General features: G+C 49.1%; 3 protein-coding genes across 5 annotated transcripts in view; 1 reads left to right on the plus strand and 2 right to left on the minus strand.

The window, feature by feature from the left end:
* Positions 1 to 26,050, plus strand: part of SLC25A12 (solute carrier family 25 member 12) — a 671,031-nt gene that overhangs the window by 332,609 nt on the left and 312,372 nt on the right. The gene's annotated exons all lie outside the window — the stretch shown is intronic.
* Positions 8,997 to 13,429, minus strand: DLX1 (distal-less homeobox 1). Of its 2 annotated transcripts, XM_050751363.1 has the most exons (3): positions 12,670 to 13,429; positions 11,811 to 12,010; positions 8,997 to 10,663 (listed from the first exon to the last, which is right to left on the minus strand). In XM_050751363.1, the coding sequence occupies exons 1-3, from the start codon at positions 12,980 to 12,982 to the stop codon at positions 10,409 to 10,411; spliced, it is 768 nt and encodes a 255-aa protein (XP_050607320.1). In that variant the 5' UTR covers positions 12,983 to 13,429; the 3' UTR covers positions 8,997 to 10,408. The 2 variants fall into 2 exon arrangements, with proteins under 2 accessions (XP_050607320.1, XP_050607321.1); XM_050751364.1 differs by lacking the exon at positions 11,811 to 12,010 and having other exon boundaries at positions 10,587 to 10,663.
* The window catches only part of METAP1D (methionyl aminopeptidase type 1D, mitochondrial), a 93,674-nt gene continuing 83,868 nt past the window's right edge, over positions 16,245 to 26,050 (minus strand). For both annotated transcript variants that reach the window (XM_050751358.1, XM_050751357.1), the window contains 4 exons: positions 20,795 to 20,892; positions 19,419 to 19,466; positions 18,475 to 18,553; positions 16,245 to 18,357 (listed from right to left, as the gene is read on the minus strand). In XM_050751358.1, coding sequence (XP_050607315.1) covers positions 18,279 to 18,357; positions 18,475 to 18,553; positions 19,419 to 19,466; positions 20,795 to 20,892 — 304 coding nt within the window. In that variant the 3' untranslated portion in view covers positions 16,245 to 18,278. The remainder of the gene's footprint in view (positions 18,358 to 18,474; positions 18,554 to 19,418; positions 19,467 to 20,794; positions 20,893 to 26,050) is intronic.

The following is a 26,050-nucleotide window of genomic DNA, read 5'->3' on the forward strand; positions in this document are numbered from 1 at the left end:
CACGAACTCATGCACACTCGGATTCACACCTTTACACACTGATAGAGAAACTCACATATGCACACTCATGTATACACAGTCACAGACTTATATACACTGGTATGAGAGTGGCATCTTTCCACTTCATACTCTTGGAGGGGAAAATGTCCACACACCATTGGGCTCTGCTTTCTACCTTGGGCCCCACACAACCAGCTTCCAACTTTGGCGGTGACCCTACTTTCTGGCATTCCCTACAAAGGCCAGGGGTTGGTGGTTAATGAAGGCCTGAACTAAAAGTCCCTTTCCCTGAAAGTGCTAGGGCCCACAGGTAGAAGCTTCCTGGCTTCAATCACTGACTGTGTGACCTTGGGGAACCCATTTTAACCATCCTGTGTTACAGTTTGCAGATCTGTAAGACATTAACAGCTATAGCTTGGAGTTGTGAGCATTTAATGAGGCAACAATGTAACAGTGCCTGGCACATGGTAACAACTAACTTTTATCTATTTAATATTTAGTATTACTGTTTTATCACAGTGCCCCCAGAGAGGGGTATGAAACCCACAGTTACCCAGAGGCTTTTCAACCTCACCTTGTGTGGAAGAGCAGCATCCTGGGGCTGGGAGAGCCCCTTCTTACCTGGGGGTTTGAACCTCAGCCATGCCCTCTGAAGGGACTCTCTGCTACTGCAGAGGGGCTGGATACCAGCCACAGAGCCCCGCCTGCCAGGTCCAGGCTTCCTCTCCTCTAGGATGAGGCCATCTGTGTTGTGTGTCTTCAACTTATCTGCCAAAACCAGACACAGGGCGGAGGTGACTTTCTGGGCTCAGTGGCATCATCCCGAGGAGAATCATGACTTTTCTGGGCAGATTGCTTTTGGGCCTGCTCTGAGTCTGGTTTACAATGGTGCAGTCCAGAGAGTTGCGGCTTTGGAAAAAGCAGGGAGGCTACACAATCTAGTGTCCCATTGCATTTTTTGCATTGTTTTCCCAGGCTAGGGAGGCCTGGGTTGAAGCCCACTGACCTGTGATCCTGGGTTTCCCTAAGCAACCGCTGCCTGGCAGACCCCCATCCCTGTCCACCACCCCTACCCCAGCTCCAAATTCTGTGGGTTTTTTTTTTTTTTTAGTGCCACTAACTGGTGCCAGCCTTCCTCCTGAGGTTAACTGTGCCCTCCCCTCCTTTGCGCGCACTCCCCTCCCTCCTCCCGAAACCAGCGGGGAGAGACGGGCAGTAAATTGGCTGGTGTCGAGGATCTGCAGCAGACAAGATGATTAAGAGGCCTACGCTGGAGCGCCCGGGGCAGGGAATGTCAGCCCAAGTTGGAATCACGCAACAGGCCTTGGCTTGAGCCAAGCCTGGGAGCCGGGAGGGCGGGCGCCCTCAGCTCCGGGGTGGGCTAAGGCCCCACAGACTCGCCGGAGTCACCTAACCCGGCACCCAGCGACGGAGGGGTCGGTCTGGGCCACGATGAGCCTTTCCCCAGGGAGCCTGCGAAGCCGAGAGCAGGAGGGTGAAGGGGCCAGAGGAAGAGGTGTTTCCGCAGACGAGGAGAGGGGCAAAGAGAAGGGTTTGCAAGGACGCGCCCAGGTCCCAGAAATGAGGGGGAGAAAAGGGGGAGGAGTGGGCGAGGGAGGAAACAAAGCCTGGCTCCTGGAGGCGGGGGCCGGCTCCAGCCCCGCCGGGGGCGACGCGCTGGCAAGCCTTTCTCACAGTCTCCCGGCCCGCCCGGAGACGCGGAGTCCTGTGATCAGCCCGCCGCCGCGCAGACACGCTCCCCCCGTGCTCTACTGAGCTCCCCAAAGCGCGAATGAAAAATGGAAATGGGAAGCAGCGATCTCGGCTCTCTACACTGGGAAACTAGCAGTGCTCAGAACACACATAAATCTCCATTGTAATCTCCTTCCAATTGCTCGCGTGAAATATCAGGCCAGAGACAGGATATGACAAGCGCTGGGAAGCAGGGGGAGGGAAGCCGAAGAGTGAGGGGTGCACGGTCCTCTCCGCTCCACCCTCTGGCAGGGCTCTCCCAACTCAGACAGAGCGCGGGCACTGAGCTCCAGGGCCAACTGCCTGCCGCCCAGGTGCTCCTGCGCCCCCGGCCCCTTCAGTCCCCTTCTCCCCCCAACCCCCGTGCACGCTCTGCCCACAGCCACCTCGCCCCAGCGCGGTGCTTTGCTGGGCGCAGACCCCCCTCCGGGTGCGCCGAATTCCCTCCGCCGGCCCTGAGACTCCGAGATGGGAAGGGCAGAAAAGAGAGAGAATGGATCCCAGGCCTCACCAGCCCTGCTGCAATGTGGGACCGTTTAGGAGGCTTCCCCTAGGCCTTCTTTCAGGATCACTTGTGAAAATTGTGAATATCCGCCCTGTGTAACGATCCCAGACTGATGAAGCGAATTCGGAAGACATATCAGGTTTGGTGGAGGCGAAGAGAGCGGGGGAAGACTGGAACTTTGTTTACAAACAGTTCGGTGGTAGAAGACAAGGGGCAGAAGAGGCGGGTGGAAAGAGAAGCTCCGAAGTGGTCCCCTGCGCCCAAGAGAACAATGTCGGGGAGGAAGACGCCCCGTCCCCTCTCAAAAAGTCGTTCTTACGGGCAGTAAAACTCGAGTGCAACTCCCTCACTCCTGGTGTCCCCTGCGGTCGCTCAAAAGTCACAAGCCAGCTTCTTTCCCTCCATGGAACAGCGACCACCAGTGGCTTTAACCTGTTTAGGGTCGAAGACTCCTTTGAGAATTAAGCTACAGATCCTCTCCTCCTCCAAAAAGACAGATAGGTCCCTTCCCTTCGAATTCAACTTTGGGGTCCAGGAATCCTAGAAGCTGTAGGATGGGGCGCTATCCTGGGGGCAGCGTTACTCGCAGCCTTGGCGCTAGGGCACTAGGTCCTGCGGGGACTGGAGGCCTCTAGCAGGATCCTAACACCCAAAGCAGCCCCAGGGAAGCCTCCCCAAGGCCGACCTTTCCCTTCCCTCCCACCCAGGATCTGCCAGGCACGCCGCAGCCACCCCACACCACCCCCGCCCCCACACACACCAGTGAAGGCGGATGCAGAGGCCCCACATCCCTCCGATCCCCCTTCCCCCGCGGGAGTTCCCCTCGCGGGGACGGTTTTGGCAGTGATTGCCACATTACAAGATGTTACATTCCGCCCTGGGGCCTGGGGCCGGGCGGGGCGGGGAGACTGTGTTTCAGGAAAAGAAAGTGCAGGCAGGTCTTGGAGTTGCAGCTCGGCGCCTTCACGCCAAGAACGCAGACAGCCTCCAGACAGACCTTTCTTCCCTCGGCCGCTCCGGCTCCGGCTTTCCCACTAGTCCTCCGGGGCCAGAGCGCACAAGCTGCAGTGTCCCGGCAGTTTGCGGGCTGAGTGGCAGCGCTCCGAGAGAGGCCTTTTTGGGGAGGGTCCCCAGTCGCGTCGGGTCCCTGGCAGGGAGATGCGGGCCGAGGGTCGGGTGCCGAGTGGGAGAAGGTGCAGAACCGACCCAAGAGGCAGGCCGGGGGTGCTGGGCAGAGGATTACAACTTCGGGGCGAGAAGCGAGGGCGAAAGGACTGGACTTGGAGCGCGCTCCGGTGACCCCGGGGGGCAGACTGGGGCCCGCACGGAGCAAACGTGGTAGGCTGCCCAGGCTGCCGCTTCTCCGTCCCTATTGCTGTCGAGGAGTCTCGGACAGCGGGGAGGTGAAATAATCGCTCCCGGAACAATGGGGACTTCTGGCCGGAGAATCCGACCGAGTCACGGCAACTCTGAGCGGTGGCCGCGCTCCAGTCGGCTTCTCTCGCCAGGCGCCTCCGCGCTCCCCGCCCCGGGGGCAGCCCCCGCCCCGCCCCCTCCCTCTGCGGATCTGGCCTCGGCTTCTTAAAGTCGCAGGGTGTCTCGGTTCCCGAGAGAAGCGCCGCCCAAGTGGGAAGTGAATGTCTGGGAGGTGGGGGAACGCTATCTCCGGGCGGTAGAGACAAAAGAAGAGCCTAGGCGGTCGCGGGGCGGGCCAGTCCGACCCTCCGCTCCTACCCTCCACTTCCCACCTTCCCAAAACCGCCCTGGGCATCTCCCGAGATGCTCCCCGCCTGGCACCGACAGCACAGTCAGCCAGCTCCCCCATCATCCCGCCCCCCTGCCCCCTGGGGCCGGCCTGCCCATCCCGGGGCCCGGCCCGGCTGCCCTGTGGAGGGGTTTGCCAGAATCCGGGAAGGGGGCCGAAGGAAGGAGGAGGGGAAAACGGGAAAGAAAAAGAAAAGAGGAGGTGGCGGGAGGGGGGATCCGGTTCAGTCACTTTCTCAGTTGCTGCTTTTAGGGTGGGGAGCCCCTCGGGGCCTCCCGGGCATTCAACTGGGGAGAGCAGGTACAGGAAAGGGATTCTCTCATCCGCACGTTCACGGGAGGACAGCGAAAATTTGCCTTGGGTGGCCAATTTCCTCATTCGCCCCTATTAAAAGAAAAAGCCCAAGAAATTCAATTAAAGCCACCCTGGCCAAGGCTCTATTTGAGGCATGAATGTCTCCCCTAAAGCTGTAGCAATCATGTGGCATTAGACACTTCCGGAATCCTATAGCCAACCTGAAAAATCCCAGACCCCCTTTTTCCCTAATTTTTGCTCTGATCTGTAATTTTATCCACATTTGCACTAGTTTGAGCATTCTGGCTCTCCCATCTGAAAGCCTGCAATTACTATATAATTCTTCGCAATTTCAGATGTCCTAATATGGACTGTAATTTTTGCGCAAGACAATTTCCTGCTATTTCAAGCATCAACATTGTCAAAGTTGTATGTACATAATAAATGGGAATATCAATGCATAGTTTTTAGCATAACATCTTGACTCCTCGATAATTATATCCGTTCGGAGCCTACGCAGAATTAGCCTGAATTGCATGGTAACTGCTGCTGCTTTAAAATTTTTAAAAATTACTCATAATTTTCCCAAAGATTACCAAGATCTCGAGTGCACAATGTCATCAGCGTAATGAAGAGTAAACATTTATGCTAATAATCTGCAATTTTTTTCATCAGCTATAAAGACAGAGGCTATATAGCCGAAAATTTCAGTCCTATTCTGCAAGCGCAGCGCTGCAAAAAGCCTGCGGCGCTCTGAGGCGCCTGGTCCTGGGGACCTCTTTCCACTCTTTACTCTCAAGATAGGAGGATGGGGCTGGGGGATTGTTTTTGGTTTTCTGGTTTTGTTTTACTCTGGTTTGGTCGGTTTTGTATTTTTCTATTTTTCCTTTTTTTCCCTTTTTTCTTTTTTGATTTTTCTTTCCTGTTATTCTCCCAGCCAAAAGCTACCTTCGACCCTTTTGATTTGATGTAGCAAAGAGTGTGTGTCCAGATTATCTGAAATTGACACTGAAGAAGGTAAGGGTGGAAACCGGTTTCATTTTTCAGAGGGTTGGAAGGCTGCGCTGCGCCCGCCGCCGTGGCTCCCGCTCCGGGAGTAGGAGGGTGGGGGAGTGATTATGTATGCACCAGCTAATTCTTCCATCAAAACTTCTTGTCAGCGATGTCAGGATTATTTTTTTCCTTTTTATAAAAACACTTGATGTTTCAGGAAGTGTTAATCCCCGAAGATTGAGGGATGAGGGAGGGGGTAGGAAAGCGGTGGGTGGGGGTGACATGTTTCTTGAGCCTGGGGAAGGCAATCTTTACAGCCGTTTGTCTGTCTACGCTGGAGCTGGGGGTTTGTTGTGGAGCTGGGGACCGGAGGAGGATTTCTTTGAGGCATGGGAGGGAAGGACCCTTGCCCTCTATACTGCATTTGATGGAGGTTCCTATGGCCATGTGGGATGAAGAGCAGAAAAGTTTGCTTTAGCCTATAATTTCAAAGGTGTTTAATCCAGGCGGTGGTATGACGAAAACCAGATAGTTCTGAAATCAGTTTATAAAAGATACAGAAAGGAAGAGATGGATACCAGGATAAAGATTTAAAGCTAGGAAGCCTGGGTTGCTTGTTTGCTCCCAATTTTTCTTGATCTAGTATCTCATGTTCCACATCCAGCGCACAGACCTACCTTTCCTTGGGTGACAGAAATTGACAATTTCTTCAAGGTGAAAGATTCAGTTAGTTTCTACATCAGATGACTCTCTATGAATAAATTCACACTTCTGTGCATATAGATGGGGGAATCTTAAAACTTCTTGTGGCTCTAAAAACTCGTACAGAATCAAGAAGGCTGAAGAGCTATTATATCTAACCCAGCCCAGGTGCAGATTTCCGGAAGAAAGAAATAAAAATAAAACATAATGATCAGTGAGGAAAAGCTGTGAACTATAAATGTTTCCAGTTTTATATTTGTAAAATAGTGCCTTGATTTAGGATCTGAGTTCTCCCACAATTAGATTACCACTCACAAGGCTACCCAGCCCCTCCGGGCTCATGAAAGCCAAGAGCAGTGAGGAGGGGGCTGGGGACTGTTGCTTCTGTCCCTACCCCTACCCCTTTTAGAGCTAGTGTGAGTGAGAGAAGATATTAAAGGGATATCTGTTGTTTGGCAATTTTGCTAAGTCTGTCTTCATTACTTTGCTGCTGTGCATTTGCTAATTTGGAGGCCTGGCCATTGACAAGCTTGCTCCATACACCTGCAAGCAATTTGCCGGCTCCGGTACCGCAGAATTGCAGAGATGGCAGCTCGCACCTATTTGATTTTTTTTTTTCCTTTTCTCAATGCACAGCAAATTTGGCTTTCAGTGCGTTATCTCTTTTGTTAATGCAAAAAGATTCCCTGGGCGAAAAAATTGCTCATAATTACCAGAGAGATGGGGAAACTGCATTAGAATAAATAAACCTGAAATTACTGTAATTATGTTGTGTTTGATGGGCCCGGCTTGTAATCAAGAAGAGAATACAGTGAAATGATGCTGACCCTCTTGGGTTTGCAGCTGTACGCGCACTTTGGGGTCTTTTTTTGCAGAAAAGAGTCATTTTGATAATCATTAAGCTGTGTGTAACCTATTTCAGAAGTGTTTTAAAATGAGGTTCACATTTTTTGAACAAGGGAAAAAAATCCCAAAATTGCGTTTTGCCATTACAGACTCATACATAAGGAAAGGTTGTGTTTTCTAAGTGACAATTGTTAAGACATAATATTCGAAATCAGTATTTAATCATTATAATGAGGCATTGTTTAAATATAACCACCTTTAGATTATTCATAGTTTAATTAATATACTCATTATGAAAATCTTTGAATCAGATATTTGATGAACTACTTGTCAGTAACAAGGCAGCATTAATTAGGCCTATATTGAGATTAACATTTTTAAAAAGTACAACCGCTTATAATTATAATAGAGCCTAACTAAAGACCGTTTTCGTTTAGCTAAAACTAATAATTTCTCTATTTGAACTGTTAGCAAGAGATTATTAAATTAGTATAAGCTAATATCTCAAAGTATTACAATCCGCTTGACCAAACAGATTCTGCCTGTAACTTGAGGCGTTGGGCCCTAGCTGTCTTCTAGGGGACCTGAGTCAGATGCGGGACAGAAATCTTCGCACTAGCAAAGTCACATCTCCCAGGGGAAATTGAACCTAGGAAGACCCCCTACCCCGCGCCGGAGTTGGGAAATTGGTTCTTTCCTCAACTTTGAGGCCCATCTGACTGCCCACATCCCGGTCTCCAAGGTCTGCTTTCTCCCATTAACGCTGGTGCTTCTAGGTGCTGCGGAGAAAAGTCCTAATCTCAGGCCTGGAAGGGGCTTGGAGGTCCTCAGCATCATCCCCCCGCCCCCGACTTTCCCTGCTTCTATCATACCGCCTCCCCCCACTCCCAGCAGCCCCGCCACTTCCTCCTCCCCTTCACAAAGGGCGTCGGAAGAACCTGGCGCATCTGATCTTTCACCAGCACCAATTGAAAAATGGGTGCTTGTCACAACACAGATCACTGCCTTCCGGGCTCTGCTCCCCACCGTGCGCCTGAAAGGGGCCCCCAAAGGTGGAGGGCCAGCTCCCGCGGGCAGGAGCGCTGGAAGGCGAGTGCGGGAGAAGCAGGAATAGCGTTTGGCAGCCCGTCTGGGCCCGCAGCTCTCTGGGACTGCCTCGGCTCGGCTGCGGGATCTGGGGTTGGGGTTGGGCTGGGACGCAGGGCCACGAGAAGAGAACCAATCTGGTTCTAGTCCCTTGGAGCCCGTGTTCCTCTGGAGGGAACTAATCTGAGCAAATGCTTCACTAGAGGTGCTCCCCCAAGGGCCTGGCCTTGGGACTTTCGGACTGGGATGAGGTGGGAGTGGCGTGCTTGACTTTGGTCAGATTTTGGGGTTCCAAAGAGTCAGCCACCTTTTCCTTACCACCTCCATTCCTGTGAGGTGCAGAGAAAGACCCCGAATCATTAGACAGGAACCTGCCTTTCTCACTGTGGAGCTCCCAGGGTGGCTCCCTGGAACTGTGCCCTGTCCCCTGGAGCGCACTGATTGATAGAGGGGCAGTCTGACAGACGTGTCTTTCCGGCCCCTGCCTGGCGTCTGGCTGCGTCTTTTCCGCGATGGAATCCAGCGCCTCCGGGCATGCAAAAGCCGGGAGGCCAGATCTGGAGAAAGACTAGAGGCAAAGCAGTGTCTCTGCTTCCAGGCCTCTCAGCCTCCCGACATCCCGGCCTCCCAAGAGCTGGCTGGGTGTGGAAAAAACTGAAATCGTCCTGGCCGGCTGACTTTGAACTCTGACTTCATCTCCTCTCAGCCGGTCTTCAACATCCTTTTGGTTCCTGAGCGTCAGCTCTGCCCTGATGCACCTGTTCCTGAGCCCCCTTCCCGGGGAACCCTCGCCAGGGATTCTCTCCTTACCCCTCCAATTCAGGTAGGAATCAGACACCTTGAGGGTCCAGGGAGCAAGGCAAAAAGAAAAGGTCCAATGGGGCACCCCACAGGCCTCTGACGATATCCTGGTGTTTCTGGAGTACAGGGCCCCCATTCTATCACCGATAAGTTGATAAGTCGCTGACCCTGTATGAACTATCTCCAGAGGTGGGAACCTGGCCTGGCCCCCTGGCACACCCTCACACAGCACAAGAGAGAGCAGTTCTTTCAAGAAATCATAATTTTACTGTCTCAAAGAAACTTTATAACTTATTTACAAAGGTTTTTTTCCCAAGATACAAAGCAATAAGTTAACATTCTCAATATAAAACTAAACTTTGACATAGAGAACACAAAACACAGTTGATTTTAATTGATCACATTTTCCAAATTTCACAAGTAAAATGTCAAGATTCTCATTTCACAAAGCATGGGGTTTTACAGCCACACACAACAGAACGCAAAAAGGCTAAGCTTGTGCAACATGTTTACAGAACAATAATAATAATAATAATAATAACAATAATATGTACAGTAATTAGAGCCTGCACTGAAGATTGTGCGTTCAGGGTGGTGACTGGCATTCTGTGGTTGAGCCTCTAGGGATTGTTGTAAAGCTGATTTTGTCTTATTGTAAAGCCCACTGGAATTAGGGTGCTTGTTCTCGCCTGTTTTCTCTCTACTCCCCATTTGTCCTCGCTCCCTCTTTCTACCCAAGGAGGAAACCAGTGTTTTCCATCTTGTCCAGGCGAAGCAACCAAGAGTTCCTCCCCAGATGAGAAAATCGTGTTGACTTCATTTATCTTTCTTTTCTTTTAAAAAGTATTTATTAAATAATGTCGGACATGTAAAAAATGCAAATCGTTCGGCTCCAAACTCTCCACGCCAGAGAAGTACAAAAGTTACTGTATAAATTAAAAATCACCACGTCCTCCTTATTCGTTTCTCCCCGTGCGTTTAAAGTAAACAGTGCGTTTGAACAGTGAGTTTCTTGCGCCCAGCAGAACCTCGAATTGGCAAACAGCCTCAGGCGAAGTCCATTTCTCAATAAATAAAACCCCCTCCCTTCAATGCCCCCAGATTCCCACACCAGCTACACAGATGATCAGGCAGCGTCCCAGGATCCGGAGATGGTCAGCCGGGCAGGACCCGGGCCTCTCAGACCTGGTGGCTTTTTGCAGAGGCCGCAGAATGAGGACAGCGGACGGATGAGGACCTTGACTTTATCAGCGCACAGAGCAAAAGGAGACAGGAGACTGACAGGACAGAAAAGAGCTTTTGCTTTTTCTACATTTTGTTTTTGTTTTGTTTTTTTTTTTCCTGATAGTCCCACAAAGCTGAAGGTCGGTGGGTCGGGTGGAGCCGGGTTTATCTTGTTGCTTGGCCTGTCTCAGGTGGCAGTGCCTTCCCTCCGAGGCCACTCTCTGCTGCTACTGCTCGGCCCAGGCCAGGGTTCAGGCCAGAGCGCGGGCGCCGGGAAGTTGCTGGGCCGGACCTCGCGGGGCTCTGAGGAGATGGAGCTCGTCCTGCTTCCACTGTTCCTTCTTCTTCCCTCTGGGTCCTTCTTTTCCTGACGGGGTGGATGGACCTGGAGGCGGGAGGGACCTGGGCCGGGGAGACAAGGAGGAGGCGGGCGGGCAACCTCACATAAGTTGGGGTTGCTGCATAGCTTCTTGGTGCGCTGAAGGGTACCACGATGTGTAGCTGGGGATATAGGAGCCCGCGTTTCCGCCTGAGCCCTTCCCGGATGAAGAGTTAGGGTTCCAGCCGGGCGGCACGGGTGGGGAGCCAGCAGACAGGGCCCGGCCGTTGGCCAACGCGCTACCCTCTAGAGCCGCCCCACCCTGCTTCATCAGCTTCTTGAACTTGGATCGCTTGTTTTGGAACCAGATCTTGACCTGCAAGAGCGGACAACAACGTGACTCAGGCTGGGACCACTGAGCCTACCTAGGTCACAGGGAGGAAAAAAGGGACCGCAGAACAGCAGAGATAGGACCTCCCAACCCTGCGCCAGCTGGCAGCCCTCTGCCAGAGAAGCAGAGACATCCCTCCTTTCTCCCTTCCCCCATAAGAGCCAAAGCCTCGAAGGCCTAACCGCCCTCCGCCGTCAGCCCATGGGGGCAGCTCTCAGAGAGCCAGGGAGGAGTTGTGGTGAGGGGCGAACTGGGATCCAGGCCTTAGCCTGCCAGGGGCTCAGTCCGACCGTGGCTACCGCCTGCGGAAGATACAGCGCCTGCACAACACCGAGCCCGCAATTCCAATATCAACATCAATAAAAGAATCGAAAACCTAGGAAGGAGTGGAGGAAATTTATTTGCAATGCGACCCAACTTTTCTATGCGACATCCTTTCTGCCCTTGAGTTGGGACGGACTAAGGAGGCCTCAAGGTTTTGGGGAACTTTTCTTTGGATTCAAAACCTTTCTTGCCCTACGGTCTGTTTGCTTTCTCCAGCTCTGCTCCAAATCCCGGACCGGACGTTGGAAGCCCGCGCCCGCCGCCGTCAGAACGCTCACGGGCTCCCCGGAGTCTTAGAGAAAGCCGGGAAGGTCGGTCCCGTTTCTCCTCTAAGATCTGGGACTTGAGAGGTGAGAGGGCGGAGGAAAGGTTCTCCCCCCACCCCCAACCTGTGAGAAGGAGGAGGAGGAGGGAGGCCGAGGCGCAGACCCAGGCCCCGAGTGATTAGTCACACAATTTAAAGGCAAGGGAGGGATTAAGCCCCGAGTCTATTGTTCCAGTTGTTTAGGCACGTGTGACCTCAGAGTTCCCAAACAAAACGTCTAGGGAATTCCTTCCTGCGCCCTAATCAGATTGTCCGGGGACAGAGGGCCGGGCTGCGGGCAGCTCGGGATACCGAGAGCAGCGACAGAGCTAGGGCGGAGGATGAGGGAGGAAGGAGACACGCTGAGAGCCAGGGGTGAACACAAACACACACACACACAGTGACACCCCGACCGTGAGGCACAGCGAGCAAGAAATGAAGACCGGGGCGCAGGCAGGCCGCGGAAAGCCTGCGTGGCGGAACGGAGCGGCAGCGGCGAGGTACCTGAGTCTGTGTGAGTCCCAAAGAGGCCGCGAGCTCCGCCCTCTCCGGCAGAGCTAGGTACTGAGTTTGCTGGAACCTCCGGTTCAAAGCCTGCAACTGCAAGCTGGAATAAATCGTCCTGGGTTTACGGATCTTTTTTCCCTTGCCATTGAAGCGCACTTCACCGCCTTCCACCACCGTGCTCTTCTCCGAGTCCGCCCCTGGAGGGACAGCAGAAGCAGGGCCCGTTGTTAATACGAGGGGCCGCCTTTAGTGCGAACAGCCGAGAGCAAGTGGCTACCGAAGGGTGGCGGAGGCAGGACCAGGGAGAGAACGTTCAAGAAACTCTGAAAGCCAGGGAAGGGTCCCCCAAAATCCGAGGGCCTGTCCCGGGCCACTGCAGGGGGGATAGAGCCGTTCCCAGAAGCGCAGCCCCTGCCTTTGCAGGGAAAGTTTGCTATTTTTGCAGGCGGTAGTTGAGGTTTAATTACCCTTAATTGCATACATTGTTTATAGCACTACGCAATAAATAATTACCGAGACTAATACGTGCACATGTGGGTTTCTGTTTTCCAGCGGGGCATTGTGTGCTCTGCACACCGAGCCGCCCAGAGGCCCAGCCAGTGCCAGGAGACGCTCTGGGATTTATCCTTTGCTGGATAGTTGCAAATTGAGTGAATTTTTAAAAAAATTTATTTGCTGTGACAAGGATCTATAGATTGATATTCGAAACCTCCACTGCTCCCGTGCCCTCCCCACCCCCACCCCACCTCGCTCTCCTCTGTTCTCTTTCTCTCTCCCTCTCCTCTTCTCCCCCGCTCCTTCTTTCCCTCTCTCCCTTGTACCTCCTCCTCTCCCTCTCCCTGGCAAGCGCACGTACCTGGGTCCTCCAGGCGGCTCTGGGCGAGGCTGGCGCTGCCCGGGTAGGACTGCACCGAACTGATGTAGGGGCTGGAAGCGTGGCTGCTGACCGAGTTGACGTAGGGGTAGCCCAGCGGTCGGGAGAAGGACGAGGCTGAGCTGTAGGCGCCGTCGGGCTGCGAATGGCCCGCCGAGTGTAAACAGTGCATGGAGTAGTGCCCGTGGGACATGGGAGAAGGAGACATTTGCTGGTTGGGCGGCCCAAACTCCATAAACACCGCCTTGCCCGACACGGGGCTGTTGAGACTTTCTGGCATGGTGGTCATGGTCATCTCTTCTCGCGGGGTCTGGGTGTGGGACTTTCTCTCCTCTGCTTCCCTTTTGGGGGTCTCTATGTTTCTCAGGACAGGAAGGAACCCAATTTAAGCGGAACAGGGGTTTTCACTTTCCATTCATAAGAAAATGGAGTTTGTCTCTTTGAAAAGTCTAAGCATGATGCTGCTGAGCTCCCCAAACTCGGTTCAAAGCTTTGACTCAGCCAAGGTCATAAATATTCATGAGCTGGCGGAGCTGATTGGTCCGCTGTCTTGCATAATCACTGGGGATTGGTCCGAGGCGCTCGGGCTCCGCTGGACTAGAGCGGGCGAGGCGGCCCGGCCTCGGGAGAGTCGCATCCACACTTCCCGGCCGGGGCTGCTCTGCAACAGAGCGCGCCGGGCAGGAAGCACAATGGGCTCCGGCGTCTGCGCCGGGACCGCTGCGGCCCGCGGCTCATCTGCCTCCCGCCTCCCTCGCGCGCCTTCCTCCCCAGGAACCAACCAGCGGCTGGGCGCCGCCGCCCCCCTGCCACTGTCCCCACCCTTCAGCCGTCCCTAACGCCAGACACCCTGGACCGCTTCTCGTCGCTGCCACTCAGTCCGGCGCAGAGCTAGGGCTGCTGGGGAGGAGGCTGACCTCTGCCTCTGGAGCGCAGAGTCGCGCACTGGGGGGCGCCCGAGGCGGCCAACAGACAGAGGTCCTCCCAAGAGCCTTGTGCCTAGCGCGGCGCCCATTCGGCCGCGCCTCCCCGGCCCGGGTACGCTCTGCCACATCCCTGGAGTCGGGGCTTAGGGGCCCTCCCTGCGAACTCACTCGCTCGGCCGCTGCGCCGCCGCCGCCGTCGCTCCCTGGGGTCCGCTCGCATTGCTTCAGGCCCAGCTGGCCACTCCAGCTCGAGGCTGCACGGTCTGATTAAAGCAGTGCGCGTGGAGAGCCAGGAACCCGCGCTTCTCCTCCCAGGAAAGGCGACTGCGCCGCCCCCTCCCCCAACACACACATCCTCTTTCCCTCCCAGCCTTCCTCCTCCTCCCCCTCCCTTCTCCACTCCCTTGCGCGGAGAGCCCCGGGCTCACTCGCCCCGAGAGCGCGGCTCAGCGTGGAGCCCAGGGGGCCTAGGGGCTCAGAGCTGCTGAAGCCGCGGACGCCAGGTGATCATTTTCCGGCCTCCTGAGGTCTAGCGAGACTTCCAGAGTTTAGGAGTCCCTGGGGGACACCGAAACCCGCAGCAAACCCAGGCCTGTAGTAGGCTCCCCTATCTGTGTGTATACCTCTCGCGTTGCCACCCAGTATCTTTCTCCAGTGGCCAAAGCGCGCGCCACCGGGCCTAGGGGGCAGGGCTAGTGGAGGCAAGAGCTGCCGCTGCTCCCTCTGTCTTCTGAGGTGCTAGGTACGAAAAACTGCACAAAAGCCCCCAACCCATCGCCACTACTACCAATACAGCCACCCCCTCGCGGTGTGGCACACACCACCCTGGCTGTAAGTGGATGTTGGTTCCCCAACCCGCCAGTCCCACGGTGAATCCCAAATTACTTTGTTAGGTAATTAGAAAGTGTTGATAATTATTTCTTTCATAATTTAGCGGTGTGACGGGAACGGGAAAATGATCTTGTGAAAGTTCACACGTGCAGATGTATTAGTTACTGATTCATTTGATTAAATGGTAGTCTCAAGTGCTCAGATCCGCAGCTGAAGGCGCCCCATTAGCATAACACTGATGTTTAATTTTCATACGCATAATTAGCCATATATTTAACACTAATAGCAACATGCAGCCTTTCAGCGTTAAACAGCTCGGGATTTGATCTGGCCTGAGCTGAACCTTCATCGCTGCACCTTCCCCTGTCTGGAGTGTGCAATGATCACAGGACAAACCTCTGTAATCAAGCGCATTTTGGCAGAGGGAACACCAATAAAAATGAACATTCAAAACAAATTACATCGGTGCTGTCGTTATAGATGTTAGTAGAGGGGGTTTCTCTTTTTTTTTTAACTTCTGTACCAGCTGCTGCTGCCCGCAGAATTCCTCTCCTTTGGTTTAAGGGCACAGTGCTGGGGGCAGAAATATTTCAGGCAGCGTGGTTGGAGCAAAAAGAAAAACAAAAGAAAAAAAAAAAAACCCAATAGGCCAAACCAATAACGGGTTTGCCAACGTTTAAAAGATTTTTTTTTTCTTAATCACCGAACCACACGGTGAGGCTTTGTAGCAACAGCCAGCTAATGATTCCGCCACCAGGCAACTCCTGGAGCCGCTCGGCTCGTCCTGATTTCTGTGTCGCACTTGTGCTTTTAATTGCTCCTTACTAGTGCCTGTTTTAGGGTGCGGAGTGCCATGCCGTGTGCCTAGCACAGTCGCTTGGATACTGCCCGGGCCCCGGGTCTCTTGCGCGTGCCCTGAGGGCCTTGCCCACGTAAGTGATCGCCGCGGCGGGCGCGGGGTCGGGGTTGGGACCGGGGAAAGTGGAATTGGTAATTCCGGGAGCTCAGGGCAAGGCATGAGGAAACCCGACGGCCGGGCTGCCTAGGGACAGTGTATTCCAGAGACTTGCAAGGAGGGGGGAAGGGGAGAGACGGCCGCACTTCGCGACAGTCTCTTGGGTGCTCTGTGTCCACAGCTGGAGAGGGATCAAAGACTTTTGCAGCAGCACAGGGGACCTGGTTGCCTTCTTGGAACAAAAGTCCGGCATGCGCCCCTCGGGATACTGTTTCAGAGCCTTGTTTAATTTAGAAGCGGATTGTGTGTGAGCAAGAGATGGCTACACTCCGGAATTATTTCTTAGCCCAGAAAAGCAGGTTTAGGGAGGAGCACTGAGCAGGGGCCCTCTCATGCCGAGCCGCTGGCAGTAGCTGGTTTCTCAATGTGGGATCTTAGCCGCACTTTGTGAGCTTGGAGTGGATCCCTCCCACTCTCTACTGCTAAGGTGACACCTGTTCTGAATGCCGGTTTGCTTAAATTGTTGCCTGCCCTCACTCTGAGAGAAAACAAAACCCTCCCATTTGTCCTGAGGGTCCCGGATTCCTCATGGAACCTACTGGAGTCACCTCAGAACCAGGAGGTCCTGGTGGTGTTAGCCACAGCCACTCTTGGCTGGAATCCCAGTGGCTCTGGGTGAGGTTTTGGGCCAGTTCAGCTGGAAAAGGGACAAGAAGGCGTGGACGAGGTATTTTTAAATCTACTTCCTAATCTCAACTTCAAAGCATGTTAAAAGGGAGTTCTTTATGGAGCTGCTGAGTGTTGGTACACACATACACACACACATATATACACACACACATTAAAGGTTAGTCCCTTTAATAAATGGAATTATAAACTTGTCCCATAAATACCTCCACCTCAAAATAATTGCTGCACAAGCAGCGTGTTACCTCAGTGGTTGGTAAAGTCCTGTGGTCCTAATAAAAGTATCCTTGGGGAACCTCGGAGTAAACTGCTTTGCAGATAAGATACAATACTAATGGTTGCAATCTGATTGCCTTAGGAGAAAACTGAAGTCATTCTCCAGCAAACATCTCCCAAGGCCAGCTGAACCCGCTTGCACTTTAGGGAATTCAGATCTTTGGGGGGTGGGGGGTGGGCAGTAGCATCAGCCTGTGGGCCTCTGCTTGGCCAACTTCTGACCACATAAAAAGTTTTTCTATGGACCTTGTAAATCGTCAGCCACTCCCTGGTCTTTTCCAGTTCTCAGACTCACTAGAATCAGAAACACCTCTATCCAAAAATCTACAACCCTGGACACAAAGAAGCTGAGCTGGAGGGGTTGAGGGACGACGGGGAGAACCCTGTGTTAGGTAAAAGCTGGAACTCATCACTTTTCCGAGCCGGCTGGTCCTCAGTTTCCCGTATTGTGAGTGTTACAAAGATGAGCTGGCTCTTAGTCCTGGCCGAGGAGACCACCCGTCCTGGCAACTACAGGTGCCATTTCCTTGCCGCTTCCGAAAGCCCAAGCTATTTTTAAGGGATGTCAGCTTTGCAAAACCCGCTTCAGTAGAAACCAGAGTTAGCACAACCATTAACTGCTTGAAAACCCTCATTGGACTTGTTCCTAAAATCATAACCGGAGGCAGACGGCTTCCTTCGTGGACTGCCAGAGGCCCGGCCCCTCCCTACCCTTGAGCTCAGGTGCGGAACTGGTACTGGAGAGCAAGCGCAAGGGAAAGGAGGGTGCTCCGGGGAGGAATGGCCCTTGGCACACACAGCGTGGGTCCTTGGATTCCTGCTCCTGAAGCGGGATGGAGCTGCCGGCCGAACTGGAGTTCAACTCGCAAGCTTCAGTCCCAGCCAAGTAGGCCCTTGCTCTCAAATGCGCCGGTATCTCCTCTCTCTGGGACCCTCTCAGTTTCCAGAACAGCTGACCTTTGCGGCTCCTGCAGCGTGCGAGCGCAGGTCCCGATGCGAAGTGGGCCAGTGTGGGGAGGGGTCATTTTAGAGACCTGACCGCCCACCAGCCAGTCACTGTACACAACTGGGCGAGTGGGGCCCAAGCTCGAATTCCTAGTGCAGCAAACGGTCTAGCGTGCGTGCGTGTGGGGTGGTTGGGGGCAGGGCCTCAAACTTCACCTCTGGGATGGCCTTGGAGGGCTGGATGTGGGCAGGGGAGGAAGAGCAGCAGTGGTCCAGGAAAGTCGCGTTTCTGGATTGACAGAAACCCGAAGAATGGCCAGGCCCAGAGTCCACTGCCAAGGACATGTTTGTAATCAATGCCTCTGTTCGCAGGCTAATCTTTCATCGCAAAGCCGCGATGGAGGGGAAAGATACGGAAGGGCTGGAGTTGGGGACTGGCTTCCGCGAGCATCCTTGGGGCCGGCCAATGTGGGATACACAAGAGGGAAAAACGGATTTTTTAAAATCCCAGTCAACAGGTTGGGGTTTTTCGGCAGACGTGCAAAATTCAGACACGAAGATCACTGTAACTGTCAGAGAGGTAAGGACCTCAGACACAATGGATTTAAGAGGTTTTTTACTGGAACAGTCAGGACAAGGGAAAGAGAAAACCGTGCTTCTCTTGGAATCTCTCGTCTTCCAGACGAAGAGGTTTCCTCCAGTCCCCTCCAGATGCGTTGACCGCGCTGGGAAACCGAGTCCAGGGCCAGGATTTGTTTTTCCATAGCCGCACAACCCCGGCAGGGCTTCAGATCCGAGTTCCCAGTTGCCCTCCAGTCACCCCCGCGCCCGGGTCTTTCCAAGATGCTATTAGGTGCCACGTAGGTTACCGCATGACCGGTCATTCCCCTGTTTCTTCTAAAAGTTCTCTAGCCAGATTTCAGCAATTTATTTAAAAAGGCACCCGGTCACCGCGACCTTCGGGCGGCTCCTCAGGCCTCATGGGGCAGTTTGGTCAGGATCTGCGCGCCCCTCGACGTGATGAGAACCGTGTGCTCGAACTGGGCCGACCTGTAACACAGCACCCAGCCGTCAGAACGCGCACGCAAGCTCCGCCCGGGCGGCAAGAGCGCCGTCGGACCAATCTTCCCTTCCCATGCAATTTAAAAGCAACGGGGCAGAAAGCACCTTTGATTGTCTAGGGAGACTACAGTCCATGCATCCTCCAGGACTTTAAATTCAGGGGATCCCTCCGTGATGATTGGCTCTGTAAGAGGAAAAATATTTACTGCAGTGACCTCATCAGATTCTTGTTAAACATTGTTTCGGGCTGATTATTAAAAAATAGAAGTTTCTCCTCCCTCCCCTCAAGTGCTTCCCCCACAGGCTCATGTTGTCATCTTGCAAGGGTTGATAATTGATGTTGCTTACATAGTATACTACAAACTAAACAGTAGGAAGAGGAAACACTATGCCATTCAAAATGTATGAAGTTGCCTAGTTCGTAATTTTTTAGAGAAAGAAGGGCATTTTAATCAAGCCTTAATTAGGACCCCGTGGATAATAACCACCCAAACACCAGTCCCTCTTATAAATACGAATTTTTTTAAAAAATTTCAATTTTAAAACCATGCTCAAAATATTCATTCATCAGCAAATAACAAATTTCTTATGTCACTCTAATTGCTTCTCTATTAAGTCCCACAGTCAGAAATATGATGCCTTTACGGCCCTAGGTGACTGGAATTTGGTGGTGATACCAATCACAGGATCAGCCAGGAACGGGCCACCAGAGAGCACATGCCACTTGCTGACAGGGAGCAAGGGACATAATCGCGCCTAGTTACTGGGTGTTAATGAAAAAACAAAACAAAACAAAACAAAAAACCCAACACCACATTATGCTGGTAACAGGATTAGAGGTTGGATGGCTGCCTTCTCCTAAATGTGTCGGTAAGTATCTGATTTAGGAAGATGGGGCTTGAGGATATTATTTAATCAGATTTCCAGTGCATCTGAATTATTTCATTACGCTGATTGGCTTTATTAGTCCTTCACCGGACTGCCGGGCCTAGGCCAGTGGCAGCAGCTTCCACCAGGAGCTACGCACTTGGAAGAGGAGCTTCATTTACCTATAGTGAATGCCATGCCCTCCTCCATGGGTAGATCATTGTCATTTGCTGCAAAACAAAAAACATCAGAGGGGGTGTGAGAATAGGAAATGGGGAGGACAGAAAAAAACAGATTACAGGGGTCAGGCCCATTGAAAAAACTTGGTCGTTTTATTTCTCTTCTTTTAGAGAAGGAAGGGTGGAGATTTCTGGAGTCCTGGATAGTGACCAGAAGTTAAACATGGGGCTACTGGGCCTGAGTCTTTGCATTATCTGTGCTCTGGGTCAAGACTCCCCCAGAAGAGTTTTCCAAGGCCTGGCAGGGGCAGACTGGGTGTTTCAGACACATGTCAGGCTTCCTCTCCCCCCTCTCTGTCCCCCAGGCTACTAGGTCTCCCAGCCTACTGGGTCCTGGGTCTCACCCACACCCCTCCCTCAAAGAGAAAGAAGTCCTGGGGAATGTTGCAAAGGACGGCAACCTCCTTTGGTGCAGGTTGTGGGGAGCAGGGGCCTGACTTCAAATAGTTTCACTCCAGACATTGGCACCAGGTAAGGCACAAGGCTCACAAGCTCTTTCTGCACTCTCACCTGAACCTCTTCTGAGCTGCCTAGGTGGGGGCTCTTTGGTCCAAAGAGGGTTCAGACCTGCTGGGTGTCCAGCGATCCTCCAGGGCATGAGTCCCAAAGAGTAGTCCTTCTATGGACCAACCAAGTCCATAGGGGCACAGGTCAATGCCCCAGGACCAACTTTCCTTTGGTCCCTGTCCAGGTGTGGACCTGCCTTGAGGGTGCTCCACTGAGCTGCCTCCTACCTCAACCCAAATCCTCCCACCCCTGCGGGCCCACACCTGTCTTCTCACTATAGGGTGCACACCCAGGCAGTGAAAAACAGAAGATTCTGGGGAAGGAAGACAAGGGTGGGCATAATCTAGAAATCTCTAAAGAGTACATGCTGCTAAATACATCAGCTGTCAACGCTGTGTAGGATGTAATGAAGTTTAACCACAACAGTCAGCAGCTAGAAAAGGGGGTAGAAAAAGAAAAACAGAAAACAGTCATATGTGCATGCTGCTGGGACACTGATGCAGTGGCGTTTTGTTTTCAGTAACTCTTTCTAAACAAATATCCCTTGTGCCTTCCAGCCATACACCCTTCAGGAGAAGACAGAAAACAAAATAAACCTTATTTTGGGATTGAAACAGCTGGGCTCTAATCCAGTAACACAGTAATGTCCCGGTTAAAATTAAGCAGACTCCCCTCCCCTGCCCACCGCACACAAACACACACACAAACACAAGGTTGATAATGCAGATTCAAAGTCAGAGTAAGAGTTCAGGGGCAAAGCTGCCACATCCTGATCTCTGATCAACAAACAGCTTCCCAATGAACTTTCTTACCATGATGCCAAATTTCTGGATGTCCATGAAAGTAAGATCCTATTCCATGTCCCACAAAATGTGGACAGACTTGCAAACCATTCTGATTAGTTATGTGGCTTTAAAAGTGACCAAAAAATATTTAATTAAATTAGGTAAGTTTTTCAGGCATACTAAGATAAAACAAAGTCACGTTAAAATATTCTCTGAAAAAGAAAAAGTCAATAATATTTAGAGTCAGATAATAATATTCATATATTTTCATTATGCTGTAATAATTTTAATTTTTGCTGTTGCTTGCAACCACTCTCTTTGGATATATGAAGAAAGAAGGTACATATCTATCTAACACAGTCGTTTGAGTCATTTACCTTTGTATAGCATTAAAACAAAGCCACTTTTAGACAACAAATGAGTATGTATACACACATAGTGATTGCCATACATAACCAGGATACATGTGCATATAATGCAGGTGATAAAAACCTGCCTGGTTTTTTTGAGATTTCACAAAAAGACTATAAATTACTCCTGATTGGGGAACCAAAAATAAAACAAATTACAATATAGAAATATGACTTACTATGGTTCCCTTTTTCTGCTCTATTTCAAAGCGTTATGCATTTTACCAACAGGCACACTCACATGAAAAGCTCAATCTACTTTGTCAGTATTCTTGAAACACTCCAAAACTGTGAGATCATTTGAGAGTTCCATTCAAGACCTGCACCATTAACAAAATTCATAAAGAATGCTTTTTGATCACTAGGATGCTTAAGATAAGCTAGTATTGTGATTCCCAATTCTTAGTGCTTCATTAGTTACTTCATTACATGTATGTAATGAAGTACATTGCATGCACTACATTAGTTACAAGCAAATGTTTTACGTTCCATCTGAAACCAAGCACAGAATCCAACTCTAAAATCTTTATCTACAAGATTGAAAAGTAGTCCTTGAAATCAGCTGAACATGTTTATTTTGGGGAGCATCAGACAAACAAGAACATATATACTATTAAGAACTTATATTTTCAGGTGGACAAAGGGCACAACACCCCTAACCCTAACAATAGATTGGGATTTACAGGACTACTATTTCAACTATTAACAGAACTAAGTTTCTAGATCTCAAACTAGAGTCTCAAACTGACTCTTAGTTTAACATGAACCCAAAGGCTTTCAGCCAGCATCTTTATGGTCATTCATGTCTATATGTTTTTTTAAATAATTTTAACCATCCCCAGACTTGTAAGATAGCTTCACTTAGACCAGGATGTCACTATAACCAGCAGATGGGCAACCTCTTATTCAGATTTAATTTTGATATAACTGTTAGTGCAGAAATAGGTAAGCAATGCATATGTTGAGGACAGGAATGGTAAGTCAAGGTTTTTATCTCTTATGTTGTACTTTATGGTTATTTCTGTGGATCTTTGGTGGGCAAGTAATTCTATTTGGTGTTTCCCAAGGTGTTTTTATTTGTGCCACACAGTTTGTGAATAAAAACTGAGGATGAAGAGTGAATACAGGTGGAAGAAAGATGATTAAATAGGACATAATAATCTAGATTTTTTTATATAAGCAGTTTCTACCAAAACCTATAAATTATGTTAGTTCAATCCCAACAAACCTCAATGATTCTAAGAACATTCAATATAAACTATTCTATTTTCTCTTCTTAAAAAAAAATCTAGGTTTTTTTTTTTTTTTTAAAGGATCCGGCTGATTGGCAGGCATCACGGCTACATCTTAAATGTGTGTTACAATGGCAATCTTCATTTTAATTTCCGATGAGAGGAGAGGAAGAAAGCCCACTCTGAAAAAACACTTGGGGTCCCTCCCCCCATCATACCTCTCGTTCCTCTGCATAAAAGAAGCTGTGCAATTACTAGGTGGCTAAAGATATCTGAGAGCATTCTCTTATAACAATTTACTCCCTGGGTCCTGCTGGAACTTCTGGCTCCAGGAGTATCATAGAATCTATGTGTCATGGATGCAAAGGTTAGAGGATTTCACAGCCAGGTGGAAAGAGGAAAAGAACAGGCCAAATTTCCCCCGGTTGCCTGCTTGAGTACATCTTAATGCCTGACTCCCAGGAGCTGAGTATACACTCCTGTTTGCTTTTCAGAGTATTTTCCTTTTGGATTGGTAGATGGTTTTTAGTACTTACTGGAACTAAGTCAGATAGAATCTCATTAATATTCCTAATTAATGTTTAAAAGCATTCCCTTTCTATTATTTTGGAATAAATGGGGAGCACAAGATTACTTACCTCATTGTAGGGTTTAAATCCAAATTCACAGAGATAACCCAAGTGACCAGTAGTAGCAAATTTCACTCCTCTAATATGAAAGAAAGTACTGGTAACCCTTACTGTGGCATGGGAAGTTGGAGTGTGTCTGCACCCCTTGACTGGCATGCTGGGGAAAATGGAAACAGCAGGGCAGGCAGAAGCACCCAAGTACTCCCAAACACCAGTCACCACAGGCCATGACCCTTTTCTGTGCACAAGAGTTTTCTTGCCCTGAACATTTCACGGATAAAATCTGTCTTCGCTCTGCTGAAACCTACTGAAAAGAACTCTCCTGGTGTTAGCTCTTCTGATTTTCTCTAATTAAAAATCCTTTAAGACAGTATGATATCTACTCATGAGCCCAAGCACACTGATGATTTGAGGCCTTTTTTATGGAATATTTGGGGAGGGAGAGGAGGATATATAAAGGTTGTTTATGAACTTACTTTCCTATTATACTGTCTTATTACAATTTGCGGTGCAGTTACAGTTTATACATGAAAAAGATATCTCTTGCAAGGAATTTCATCTTGTGACCATTTTCTTCAGTTTAATTCCTTTTCATGAGGCAGTTATACTCAATTTAAATGTCATCTGGGTAAATTAAATTTTTTAATACTTTTCAACTACTTTTTTTGACTAAAAATACATTCCCCAAGAGGGCAGAGGAGTACTATGTTTAAGTACAGGCTCTTATAAAGAAATAAAAATGCACATGAAAATAGATTATTGCCAATTTTACATTAATCCTATAAACAGCACTAATCTCCAAATAGTCACATCTCAAATAAATGATCTCAAATGGCACGCTATTTCATGTTATGAAATTTTTCTTTACTGTTTCTAGATATTTATTTTAGGCAGTACTTATGAATGAAGGAATGCACAAATCCAGGGATTCCTTCTAATGAAAAGGAATGTTTAAGTACAATTAGTAATATTTTTGAAAGCCAACAACTGTTTTCCAAAAAAGTAGTACATTTTTTTTTGTTTCAAACTAGATCACAAATTACTGTATTTTTCTTACAATAGTGCTGAACTTTTATTTGAGGTTTTCTGTTTCTGAAAAGCAGACATGATGGATTGAAATAAAAGATAATTTATTGCAATGCTTACTTTCATGTGCAGAGAGAAGCAGTATAATTGTAATTTACAGTAGCTGTCAAGAAAAATCCATCACAGATGACATTAAAATGACTTATTTTGCCTGAGCCACTTATTGTTTAAATGTGTGTAATCTAATAGAAAGAGATTATTTTTTAAAAATCTGCTTCATATTGTTCCAAATTAATATCAAAACATATAGTTATGAATTAAACATTAAAAACCATTTATTGATACTTTCATCATGACATTTATAAGTTTAAATTATTTTTGATTGAACTGTCACATATTTATGATGCATGAATCTACACATTCACAATATACTCATATGTACAGATTGTATAATCTAGAGATAATTATAAAAATACAGATTTAGAAATATTTTAAAGCAAATGGAGGTTCAGTGAGTCTAATAACACTATGACCTAAAGATTACTAGGCATTCCTCACAAAGCAAAAGGGCCCAGAGAGAATTCTTTCCATTAAAACATTTTTGCTGATACTTCTTCAGAGACATTATCTTCTTTAGGTTTCAGAGGAGAATTCCAAAATTTCCTGTAAAGATCTCAAGGTTTTTGATAACATAATACTAATACAAGTTGTTTGTTCTTTTCCTAGTGTATCAGTAGAGATAGGCTATGCAAAAGATGGTGAATATCTTAAAATAAACAAGACCGAGTTGAAAGATGTTTGTAAACCTTTGGTCTATAATGATTTCAAGTACTTTTGGCTTAAAGGTAAATATGGTTTATTTACTTATTCCCCTAAGATTTTGCCAGAATAAGAAAAGGCAAGATAATAGGTGTCCAGAAACACTGCTTTAACACATCAGAACAAACATTTGTTAGAATCGGGGCCAGTTTCCTTTCTAGTGGCAGACATAAACCATCTAAATAATGAAATGTATTAGGGTACAAGTAAAAAGTTCATTGTCTGTTATTTTCCACATAGTTTTTTTAAGTGCAGTTGTTGGGACTGATCTGGTTTTCAAAAAAGCTTGTACATGCAAATTCATAGTCTGTGAAAACTGACCTTGTATCCAGATAGCTAAAATCCAATGTCACTTTCAATTCTACTCTTCTTCTTCTTCTTCTTCTTCTTTTTTTTTTTTATGTAGCTAGAATTAATGTAGTGAATATGTAATGAAATGCATTATCCTGCATGGAGATTTATCAGATTTTCCAACTGAATGCTATGCTTTGCTAGTACTAGCTGGAGTTCACCTGCATGTTGGTGTGGCGTGTGGCTCTTTTTTGTAAAGAGTTAAGTCGTACACAAAAAAAGGGAACAAAGGTCAGCACCCAGCCGCCACTTGAATGTGAGATTTTTCTTTTTATTCCCCTTGATGTATACTAGGCTCTGTGTTATTAGTCTTAATGATGGAAAATTGTAGTGTTGATACAAATCTTTTTTTCAAAGTAGTAGGCGGGAGCTCCATTTGTTAGTAAGTTTTTTTTGTGACTAAAAGCCATGGACAGTACATTTATGTAGCAGTAAAAGGCCTAGATGCTCTTTCCATAGCAGAGCTAATTATTCCTACTGTGACCTTACTGATCCAGCCTGTTCCTAGTACATCTCATCTGCACGCCTGTTCCTCTGTGTAGATGGTGTCAGAGAATATGAAAAACCCTATAATGAAACCATTTTCATGATGGAGAAAGGCTACTGGAGTTGCACTTGCTACAAAGAGGCTCAATTATATGAGTAATTGTGATAATTTTCTACATTCATAGCCTTCAATGGGGAAAAAAGAATGAGAGCCACAAAGGAAAATTACTTTAACAAGAAAGTACAGAGAGTAAAAATGGAAGAAGAGACAAAAAGGGGAAAAAATAACCAGAAAAAAAGTTTAAAAAATAGATCTGGAGGGAGGAATAG

Source organism: Macaca thibetana, chromosome 12 (assembly GCF_024542745.1).
Source record: "Macaca thibetana thibetana isolate TM-01 chromosome 12, ASM2454274v1, whole genome shotgun sequence".
NCBI lineage: Eukaryota > Metazoa > Chordata > Mammalia > Primates > Cercopithecidae > Macaca > Macaca thibetana.